Source organism: Mesoplodon densirostris, chromosome 12, assembly GCF_025265405.1.
Source record: "Mesoplodon densirostris isolate mMesDen1 chromosome 12, mMesDen1 primary haplotype, whole genome shotgun sequence".
Lineage (NCBI taxonomy): Eukaryota > Metazoa > Chordata > Mammalia > Artiodactyla > Ziphiidae > Mesoplodon > Mesoplodon densirostris.
In genome coordinates, this window is record NC_082672.1 from 79,072,100 (window position 1) to 79,084,176 (window position 12,077).

The 12,077-nt window shown below is 38.7% G+C and overlaps 1 protein-coding gene across 1 annotated transcript in view; it reads left to right on the forward strand.

Moving 5' to 3' along the window:
- COL19A1 (collagen type XIX alpha 1 chain) overlaps positions 1-12,077 on the forward strand; it is a 364,353-nt gene that overhangs the window by 125,920 nt on the left and 226,356 nt on the right. Inside the window, exon 11 of the mRNA XM_060114554.1 lies at positions 11,983-12,036. Coding sequence (XP_059970537.1) covers positions 11,983-12,036 — 54 coding nt within the window. The remainder of the gene's footprint in view (positions 1-11,982; positions 12,037-12,077) is intronic.

The following is a 12,077-nucleotide window of genomic DNA, read 5'->3' on the forward strand; positions in this document are numbered from 1 at the left end:
AGAAGGTGGACAGTTGGACTCGAGGTTGGCTCCGTCAGAGAGACAGAAGAACACGTGTGTTCAGAGTAGTGGTAGAAGAGTGGATGAAGTAAGAATGCGGGCAAAAATGAAGACACTGGGGTCTGACGGACACTGTTTTCACTTGGCTTCTCCTGACTTAGAAGCAGGTAGTTTCTTTAACAGGGGTCTCAAGAAGCAGGAGTAAAGGGATGGGGAAAAGCTAATAAAAAAAGGCACATTTTTAGCCCCTTATCATTGTAGGCAACTGAGGCTGAGACGTGCTGGGGATCCCTGAGGAACCCTGTAGAATGTGCTTTACAGTTGTCTCTCTGTAGGACAGGAAGCTGACACATTAATCCATCGACTCCAGTTACCCTTTGGTGGAGGATTGCTTCAGGGCTCTTGAATTCCCCCCTCCCACCCCGCCCTTAGATGTTGACAGTATCTAAGAGTCCATAGGAACTGAACACAGCTTCAGCTGAGAGTTGAGCCTAGGGCATGTGGTACAAGGTAAATTACACCAAGTGAAGGAAAGTCCCTGTGAGGTCAGAGTAACAGCAAATAACTTGGGATAGTAGGAGGAGTTCTTTGTGTGTGTGAAAGTTACATATGTCCTCTGAGCTACTGATTTATCATCAGTAAAAGGGGATGAGAACATGCAACTTGCAGAGTTACTGCTACAAGTATCATCAGCCCTTTCTATGTAAAGTGCACGGCACAGAGCCTGGCATATAGTAAAGCACACAGAATAGAAGCCAGTGTATTATTGCTACTATCTATTGAAATATCAGTAATGTTAATAACTACCTGCATTGTGCATAACAATAGATTAATCCAAACTCTGTAAAAGAGTTTCACTACCTGAACACAATATTTTGCATACCAGGGCATTGTGATTTTGTTTCGAAGGATATTAAATTTTGGTATAGTTTTTTAAGCCATTTTTTAATGAAATATAGTTAATTTACAGCATTGTGTTAGCTTCAGGTATCCAGTAAAGTGATTCAGTTACATATACATTCTTTTTCAGATTCTTTTCCATCACAGGTTATTACGAGACATTGAATATAGTTTTCCCTGTGCTGTACAGTAGGTCCCTGTTGTTTATCTGTTTTACGCATAATAGTGTGTACATGTTAACCCCAAACTCCTAATTTATCTACTCCCAGTATCCACCCCTGCTATCCCCTCTGGTAACTTTAAGTTTGTTTTCTATGTCTGTGAGTCTGTTTCTGTTTTATAAATAAGTTCATTTGTATCATTTTTTTAAATTCCACATATAAGTGATATCATATAATATTTGTCTTTCTTTGTCTGACTTACTTCACTTAATATGATAATCTAGGTCCATCCATGTTGCTGCAAATGGCATTATTTCATAAATTTTGGTATAGTTTTGAAAATAGTTTCATCAAAGAATGGGTATGGGAAAAATCTTAAATGTAATCTGATTTCCATGTATCCTCTTTCCTTTGGTTGGGATTGCATTTAAGTTTTGTCAGACTAGAATGATTGTATTTTCAAAGAAATCTCAAAAGGTGTTCTACTGTTTTTTTTTTTTTTTTTTTTTTTTTTTGCGGTACGCAGGCCTCTCACTGTTGTGGCCTCTCCCATTGCGGAGCACAGGCTCCGGACGCGCAGGCCCAGTGGCCATGGTTCACGGGGCCAGCCGTTCCACGGCATGTGGGATCCTCCCGGACCGGGGCACGAACCCGTGTCCCCTGCATTGGCAGGTGAACTCTCAACCACTGCGCCACCAGGGAAGCCCTGGTTTTGTTTTTGAATCCTCTGCAATTGAATTTATCCAAACACTGAGAAACAATCTAAATGCAACTACTCTCTAACAACTTCTTATGTCAAATTTTCTTTAATTCTGGCTTATTAATGCTGTAGTTTTTTTGGTTGTTGTTTTGTTTTTGTTTTTGCTTTTGTTTTTTGCGGTACGCGGGCCTGTCACTGTTGTGGCCTCTCCCGTTGCAGAGCACAGGCTCTGGACGCGCAGGCTCAGCGGCCATGGCTCATGGGCCCAGCTGCTCCGTGGCACGGGGGATCCTCCCGGATTGGGGCACGAACCCCTGTCCCCTGCATCGGCAGGCGGACTCCCAACCACTGCGCCACCAGGGAAGCCCCAATGCTGTAGTTTTGTTTTCAATCATTTTCTTCTCAATGGACAAAAAAAGAACAGCTGGTTACTATTGTCAACTTTGTTTGGGATTTAAGTATGCAATGTTTGAATATCTTTTTTTTTTTTTTCTGTCTGGATATAGAACTCCCACTGCTTTCAAAGAATGATAGAATTTACAATAACGAAGCTTTAGAGCTCACCTAATCCCAGTATATAACCTGATGAATTAATATCAGTTAAAATATTTGTAATTGTCGTCTAGCATTTCTTTTGTATTCCTCGTGGGTAATTGCCTGATGTGTCCTTTGCTCAATTACCAGTTGGTATATTATTCTTTTTCTTACGAATGCTAAAAGCTCTGTGTATTAATGATGTTAACCATTAAGCCACCATATGATGCTTTTTTTCCCATTTTGTCACTTGCCCTTTAGTTTATATTTTTGCCTTACAAGTTTATAATTAATATTTTGTCAAATGTATTATTTTTTATGAATTTCTTTTTTTTGTTTCTATACTTAGAGACACCTTACTCACCATGAGTTCTAAGCTGTTTCACTTACATTTTCTTCTGCTCCTTTAACATTTTTACTTTCAAGTGGGCTATCTAACCCATCCAGAATTCACTTTAATGCAAGATTGCACTTACTCCTAATAAGGTCCATGGTGTTTATATAGCATATTCTTTCAGTCTAACATTTCATGTCATGAATATGAAATGAAATGTTCATAATGTATATCAGTGGTTCTCAGCTGAAGACAATTTTGCCCTCTATGGGAAATTTGGCAATATCTGGAGATATTTTAATATCTGGAGATATTTTATTTGTTAAGACTGAAGGTAGGTAGTGTGCAGGAGAGGCTGGCTACTGGCCCTTAGTGAATAGAGGCCAGGATGATGCTAAACATCCTATAATGTACAGGAGAGCCCTCGCAAGGAAGAATTGTCAGTGATGCCAAGAGTAAGAGATCTTGATAGGAGAGAGGAGAGAGAGAGAGAGAGAGATTGATTGGGAGGTCCTCTGCCAGTTACAAGCTCATCAATAGCGATAGTTCCTGGCCGATATTTGTTTCTTACCCTGAGGGGCATTGTCAGAGACTTTGCCTCCTGCTTTGCAGAAAACCAGACTTCTACATTGTATTTTTGCTTATCCCCAGTCTGTTTTAAAAACAAATGAGCTTAATAGTTTTAGAGTGCAGATTGTGGAGCCATAGTGCCTGGGTTGAATCAGGATCCTGCCCCTTTTAAGTTGTGTGACATTGGGCAAGTTACTTAACCTCCCTGTCTTCAGTTCCCTTATCTGTAAAATGAGGGTAATAATCGTATCTTTACCCCAGATTGTCATAGAATTGCAGGATGCTTAAAGCAGTGCCCGACACATAGTAAACATTATAGTAGGGTTGGTGACAGTGATAATAATAAAGTAAATGACTTTTTTTTAATGAACCTTATTTGATCACCATGGCCCCTACTTCTTCTTTTTTTTTTTTTTTCGGTGCGCGGGCCTCTCACCGTTGTGGCCTCTCCCGTTGCAGAGCCCAGGCTCTGGACACGCAGGCTCAGCAGCCATGGCTCACGGGCCCAGCCACTCCGCGGCATGTGGGATCTTCCCGGACCGGGACACGAACCCGTGTCCCCTGCATCGGCAGGCGGACTCTCAACCACTGCGCCACCAGGGAAGCCCCCCTACTTCTTATATTAAAAGTAATACTTTTTAAAATTGATTGCAGATTTTTGCCACTGATCAATTTGAAGTGGCATGTTTCTTCTTTAGCCATCTGCCACATTTCTTGTGCCCTTGCCATGCCGCATAAACCCCATCAGACTATCAGCTCTGTTCTCTATTTTATTGTTGTTATTTTTATTTTTATTTTATTTTTTTTTTGCGGTATGCGGGCCTCTCACTGTTGTGGCCTCCCCCGTTGCGGAGCACAGGCTCCGGACGCGCAGGCTCCGGACGCGCAGGCTCAGCGTCCATGACTCACGGGCCCAGCCGCTCCGCGGCATATGGGATCCTCCCAGACCGGGGCACGAACCCGTATCCCCTGCATCGGCAGGCGGACTCTCAACCACTTGCGCCACCAGGGAGGCCCTATTGTTGTTATTATTATTTAACTTTTATAACTGACAAGTTGCAGGTTTCCTTGTAGGCACATTTCTCTTTAATATTTAGAGTTGCTTATGCTTTCTGTCTATGAGAACAATTAATTTTGAATAAAGACTGTATTCATTTTTAGTTACGTTCTGAAAGTCAATGATGATATCTATGGAATTATATTTGTCTTCTTGTGTCAAAGCATTCAGTTTATTCTATTAACTTGTGCAGAATACATTTTATATCGATATCTAGACACTGTGTTGTTTTGGATCCCCTTACTAGATATTTTCTTCTGGGTATTTCTGAACCTCTTAAGTTCTATTTTGCTTTCTGTCATATATGCCACTCTCTGGATTAGTACGGTCCAGTGGAATTTTCTGTGGTGATGTAAATATTCTATCCTGCACAATCCAATATAGTCGGCACTACTGAGCACTTGAAATGTGGCTAGGGAAACTGAAAAACTGAATTTTAAATTTTATTAAACAGCCATGTGTGACCAGCAGCTACGAGCCTGGAGAGCCCAGCTCTGCAGCATCTCCTTACCCTCCATTTCCAGTTTAACATCTTCAGTTTCATTATATCTTGAATGTATTTCACCGAATGTTTGTGTGGCCTTTTGTTTATCCTATATATTATATGTATTTCTTGTATTGCAAGTAATCAAATTATTTTTACTTCATTTCCTGTGTTTTCAATATGGTAATAATGCATAGTCTTAGATGATTGCGTAGGGGTAGAAAACTTTTCCCTTCTTCCCTTCTAGGTTCTTTGACTGGTCTAATAATTAAATGGACATACGATAGACTAACAGGAGAAAAAGAAAGTTTTAGTACCAGAGCCCCATAAAAATACGATGCCCAAAGGCAGTCAGGCAGTTGAGGCTTATCTGCCATCAGACCTAAGGAGTGGGATGGGCCAGGCTTGGAAGGGGAGGAAGACAACTCACAGAAGGACGAGAAGGGCATGTGTGTGGTAATCAGATGTTTGCCTGTCATGTAGACAGTTCTTCAGATACAAAGTTATCTCTGGTAATAGTTCTGTTCCTGGGCCAAGCCCCCTATTAAATTCTTTTAGGCCATTAAGGGAGAGGGAAAAAAGCTGTTCCAGAGTCTTATGGGGCTTAATTGCCTTTAGCTCAATGCAGTCCACATGCCAAAGTGGCACATTTTGGGGTGGTTTGTGCTGCTGGCACTTAATTGGGACTGTACATGTGTATTTCTACTTGTAAAATATTTAAAATATTATCTCTTAAAATCAGGTACTTTTCTTTTTCTTTTTTTTATTGAAGTATAATTGATTTATAGTATTATGTTAGTTTCAGGTGTACAGCATAGCGATTCAATATTTTTATGGATTATACTCCATTTAAAGTTATTACAAAATAATGGCTATATATCCCTGTGCTGTATAATATATCTTTGTAGTTAATTTGTTCTATACATAGTCGTTGGTACCTCTTAATCCCATAGCCCTGTGGTGCCCTTACTTCCTCTCTCTCTCCACTAATAACCATTAGTTTGTTTTCTAGTTCTGTTTTGTTATATTCATTCGTTTTATTTTCTTAGGTTCCACATATAGGTGATAACATAGAGTATTTGTCTTTCATCTGACTTATTTAACTAAGTATAATGCCCTCCAGACCTCTCCATATTGCTGCAAGTGGCAAAATGTCATTCTTTTTTACAGCTGAGTAGTATTCCAGTGTGTGTGTGTGTGTGTGTGTGTGTGTGTGTGTGTGTGTGTGTGTGTACACCACATCTTCTATATCTGTTCATCTGTTCATGGACACTTAGGTTGCTTCCATATCTGGGCTATTGCAAATAATGCTGTGAACATTGGGGTGCATGCATCTTTTCAAATTAGTGTTCTTGTTTTCTTTAGACATATGCCCAGGAGTGGAATTGCTGGCTCATATGGTAGTTCTATTTTTAGTTTTTTGAGGAACCTCCATACAGTCACTGTTTTTCACAGTGACTGCACCAATTTACATTCCCACCAACAGTGTACAAGGGCTCCCTTTTCTCCACATCCTTGCCAATATTTATTATTTGTGGTCTTTCAGATGATAGCTCTTCTCACAGGTGTGAGGTGATATCTCATTGTAGTTTTGATTTGCATTTCTCTAACATCTTTTCATTGAAAGATGAACATCTTTTCATTGCCTGTCGGCCATCTGTATGTCTTCTTTGGAAAAATGTCTATTCAGGTCTTCTGTCCATTTTTTAATTGGGTTGTTTTTTTATTTGATATTGAGTTATATGAACTGTTTATGTATTTTGGATATTAGCTCCTTATCAGTCATATCATCTGCAAATATTTTCTCCCATTCATTATGTTGTTTTTTTGTTTTTGTTGCTGTGCAGAAGTTTTTCAGTTTAATTAGTTCCAATTAGTTTACTCTTACTTTTGTTTCCTTTGCCTTAGGAGACAGATCCATACAGATATTGCTATTATTTATGTCAGTGATCTGCCTGTGTTTTCTTCTAGGAGTTTTATGGTTTCCAGAGTTACATTAAGGTCTTTAATCCATTTTGAGTTTATTTTTCTAAACGGTGTGAGAAAATGTTCTAACTTTATTCTTTTACATATACAATAGCTGTCCAGGTTTCCCAGCATCACTTATTGAAAAGACTGTCTTTTCTCCATTGTATATTCCTGCCTCCTTTGTCATAGATTAATTGACTATTGGTTAGTGGGTTTGTTTCTGGGCTTTTTGTCCTGTTCCATTGATCTGTGTGTCTGTTTTTGTGCATGCTGTTTTGATTACTGTAGCTTTGTAGTATAGTCTGAAGTCAGGGAATGTGATATGTGTAGCTTTTTTTTTTGGAAGCTTTCTTTGGCAATATGGGGTCTTTTCTAATTCCATATAAATTTGAGGGTTAGGTGTTCTAGTTCTGTGAAAAATATCTTGGGTATTTTGATAGGGATTGCATTGAATCTGTAGATTGTCTTGGGTAGTATGATCATTTTAACAATATTAACTTTACCAATCCATGAACATGGTATATCTTTCCATCTCTTTGTGTCATCTTCAGTTTCTTTCATCAGTGTCTTACAGTTTTCAGAGTACAGGTCTTTTACCTCCTTAGTTATGTTTATTCCTAGGTATTCTAGTCTTTCTGGTGCAACTGTAAATGAGATTGTTTCCTTAATTTCTTTTTCTGATAGTTCGTTGTTAGTGTATAGAAATGCAACAGATTTCTGTGTATTAATTTTGTATCCTGAAATTTTACTGAATTCATTGATGAGATCTAGTAGTTTTTTGGTGGTGCCTTTAGGGTTTTCTACGTATAGTATCAGGTCATGTGCAAACAGTGACAGTTTTACTTCTTCCTTTCCAATTCAGATAATTTTATTTCTTTTTCTGTCTGATTGCTGTGGGTAGGACTTCCGATACTACTTGAATAAAAGTCGTGATAGAAGACATCCTTGGCTTTTTCCTTATCTTAGAGGAAATGTTTTCAGCTTTTCACTGTTGAGTATGATTTGAGCTGTGGGCCTATTATATATGGCCTTCATTATGTTGAGGTATGTTCCCTCTATTCCCACTTTGTGGAGAGTTTTTGTCATAAATCGATGTTGAATTTGAAAAACTTTTTCTGCATCTATTGAGATGATTATATGATTTCTATTCTTCAATTTGTTAATGTGGTGTGTCACACTGATTTGCAAATACTGAAGCATCCTTGCATCTGCGATAAATCTCACTTGATCATGATGTATGATCCTTTTGATCTATGGTTGCATTCAGTTTGCTAATATTTTGTTGAGGATTTTTGCATCAGTGATACTGGTCTGTAGTTTTCTTTCTTTTTTGTGATATCTTTATCTGGTGATACTAGCTTTATAGCATGAGCTTGGAAGCATTCCTTCCTCTACAAGTTTTTGGAATAGTTTGAGAAGGATAGATGTTAACTCTTCTCTAAATGCTTGGTAGCATTCACCTGTGAAGACATTTGGTCCTGGACTTGAGTTTTGTTTTGTTTTGTTACTGATTCAATTTCATTACTGGTAATTGGTCTGTTCATATTTTCTATTTCTTCCAGGTTCAGTCTTGGGAGATTATACATTTCTTGGAATTTGTCCATTTCTTCTAGGTTTTCCATTTTATTGGCATATAGTTGTTCATAGTAATTTTTACAATCCTTTTTATATTTCTGTGGTGTTGGTTGTAACTTCTCCTTTTCCATTTCTGATTTTATTGATTTAGACCCTCCCTCTTTTTTTTTTTATGAGTCTGGCCAAAGGTTTATCAATTTTGTTTATCTTTTCAAAGAACCAGCTCTTATTTCATTGATATTTTCTATTGTTTTCTAGTCTCTATTTCATTTATTTCTCCTCTGATCTTATTATTTATTTCCTACTAATTTTGGATTTTGGTCATTTTTCTTTTTCCAGTTCCTTTAGGTATAAGGTTAGGTTGTTTATTTAAGCTTTTTCTTATTTCTTCAGGTAGGCTTGTATCACTATAAACTTCCCCATTAGAACTGCTTTTGCTGAATCCCATAGATTTTTGGATAATTGTGTTTTCATTTTCATTTGTCACCATGTATCTTTTCATTTCTTCTTTGATTTCTTCAGTGATTCATTGGTTGTTTAATAGCATATCATTTCGCTTCTACGTGTTTGTGTTTTCTTTGTATTTTTTTCTTGTAGTTAATTTCTAGTCTCAGACTATTGTAGTCAGAAAAGATGCTTGATATAATTTCAATCTTCTTAAAATTATTGAGACTTGTTTTGTGGCCTAGAATGTGATTTATCCTGGAGAGTGTTCTATGTGCACTTGAAAATAATGTGTATTCCTTTTTTTGGTGAATGGAATGTCCTGTATATATCTGTTTAATTCATCTGATCTAATGTGTCTTTTAAGGCCAGTGTTTCCTCATTGATTTTCTGTCTGGGTGATCTGCCCATGGATGTAAGTGAGTGTTAATGTCCCCTACTATTATTGTGTTAGTTACAATTCTCCCTTTATGTCTGTTAATATTTGTTTTATGTATATAGGTGTTCCTATGTTGAGTTCATATATATTTACAATTGTTATATCTTCTTCTTTGATTGATCCCTTGATCATTAAGTAATGTCCTTCTTTGTCTCTTGTTTACAGCTTTAAAGTCTATTTTGTCTGAAAAATTATTGCCACCACAGCTTTCCTTTTTGTTAATTGAAGTATAGTTGATTTACAATATTATATTAGATTCAGGTGTACAACATAGTGATTCAGTGTTTTTACAGATTATATTCTCCTTGAAGTTATTACAAAACAATAGCTATATTTCCCTGTACTGTACACTATATTCTTGTTGCTTTTCTATTTTACCCATAGTAGTTTGTATCTCTTAATCCCATACCCTTGTCTTGCCCACTGGCAGGCAGAGCCAGGTCTTGGGGTCTCTAGGTGCAGAGCCCAGGCGTCCCAGAGTGGGCCAATTCCTGGCACAGCTGGCTTTAGGGTCTGGGGTGTCCTGAAGCTTGTTTCAGCCTGCTGGTGAGTGGGGTCAGATCCTGGGGCAGCTGGCTGAGTGGCCCATGGTGTCTCACAGCTGGTGTTGGCCTGCTGGTGAGTGGGGTTGGATCCCAGGGTGTCCTGTAACTGGTGTCTCCCCACTGGTGGGTGAGGCTGGTCCTGAAGCTAGAGCAGGCTGGCTGGTAGGTGGGGCCAGGCCCCAGGTCTCTGGCTGCAGGGCCCTGGGAGTCCCAGGTCTAGTGCCTGCACACTGGTGTGTGGAGCTGGATCTTCAGCCCTCTGGTGGGCAGGGATGTGTCCAGGGGCAGCTGTGGGCTCAGGGGGTCTTAAGGCAGCCTGCTTGCTGGTGAGCTTTGCCCCCACCCAGTTAGTTGCTTGTCCTGAGACGTCCCAGCACTGGCACCTACAGGCTGTTGAGCCAGTGTGGGTCTGGGTCCTGGGGCTAATAAGCTAGAAGGAGTATTCCACAATTGTGCTTCCCAGTGCCAGTGTCAACATGGTGGAATGAGCTCCCCCAGATGGCTGCTGCCGGTGTCTGTGTCCCCAGGGTGAGCTCCACTTGCCTCCTTCTCCTCTGGGAGACTCTTCAAGATCAGCAGGTGGGTCTGACCCAGGGTCCTTTCAAGTTACTGCTTCTGTCCTGGGTCCCAGATCATGTGAGATTTTGTGTGCACCCTTTAAGAGTGGAGTCTCTATTTCCCACAGCCCCCATGGCTCTCCCCAACGTGATCCCCAGTGGCCTTCAAAGCCAAAGGTTCTGGGGCTCATCTTCCCAGTGCAGGCCCACCAGGCTGGGGAGCCCAACATGGAGCTCAGACCCCTTGCTCCTTGGGGAGAATCTCTGCAATTGTAATTATTCTCCTGTTTGTGGGTCACTTACCCAGGGGTATGGGTCTGGGTCTCCACCCCTTCTATCTGTCTTGTTGTGGTTCCTTCTTTATATCTTTAGTTGTAGAAGATCCCTTCTGCTAGTCTTCATTAGTAGGTGCTCTATAAATAGTTGTAAATTTGTTGTACCCAGGAGAGGAGGTGAGCTCAGGTTCCTACTCCACCATCTTGGCCCAGGAGGTGCTTGCTTTTCTTTTTTGCAAATAAAAATAATAATGTTTATTGCCTTAAAAAAATGAAGAGCAAAGGAATATATAAAAAAGGGAATAAAATCACCCTAGTGGCACAAAGCAGAGATAACTACTACTACTACTGTTACTACTATACACACACAGAGTGATGTGTGATCCACTTGGAACTTGAATGAGTTCTTTCTACACATAATATATTCTTTTATTTTTAAACACTTTACAAATTATACAAATAATACATGTTTATTGTTTAAAAATTGAAAAACACTGAAGAGTATACTGAAGGAAATAAAATCGTCCATAGTCACAGCATGCATAGATTATTTATTTTTATTTTTCTGATTTGTTTTCTTCCAATAGCGTTTCTAAGACCCATAGGTAGATTTATACACAAGTAGGTAGGTGGATGTTCAGGTAGACAAGCATTTTTTTTTAATTTTTTGAATTATACTATAGCTATGCAGGGTATACCAATAAAAGTATATACCTTTCAGATAGTAATCAGACAAAAATATATGCAGCTATGAGATGTGTCATCAACAATGGTATCAGTGGCCATTTTGAACATTTGTAACTTTACAGTAATAAAAATAGATATTGATTAACATTTATTCACTAAATTTGGTAATCAAATACTTGTATCTTACTTTTTTATATTGTGAGAACTTTCCTGTAGTATAAAATAAAATTCATAAACATGATTTTAATGGTTGCAGCTTATTCCATTGTATCTATATACCATAATTTATCTACCCAGTTCCCTATTATTGGACATTTAGTATGTTTCTCTTTTTACTACTATAAATAGCATTGCACTCTACATCTTACTGCCTAAAACTTTTCATCTCTGATTATTTCCTTAGGATACATTCTTAGCAGCAAAATCACTGGGCCCAATGACATGAGCAGATTTAAGACCCTTGATATATATTGCCAAATTGCCCTCCAGGAAATTCTTTGTTGCTTATAGAAAAAAATAAATAATCCTTGTTCTATTTATACTCTTTAATCATTTTTATGCAGCTTTTTTTGAACCTTTAAACTTCTCTTCGGTTTTAGGACTCAGAATTGTTTTTTAATAAATGTTTCTTTCAAGGGATTAGCAAAGTAATCATGTTGCTATAAATAGCCTAACAACGGCAACTCCTTGCTTTTTCTTAGTAAAGGTTTTCAGATGTAACATTTTTCATTGTATAAATTGTTTTTTTCTAGGGTGCACAAGGAGAAAAAGGAGATCCAGGTTTGGCCGGAGTTAATGGGCAAGATGTAAGCCTAACTTTCTTTTCTCTAACATTGTGTTAACATTT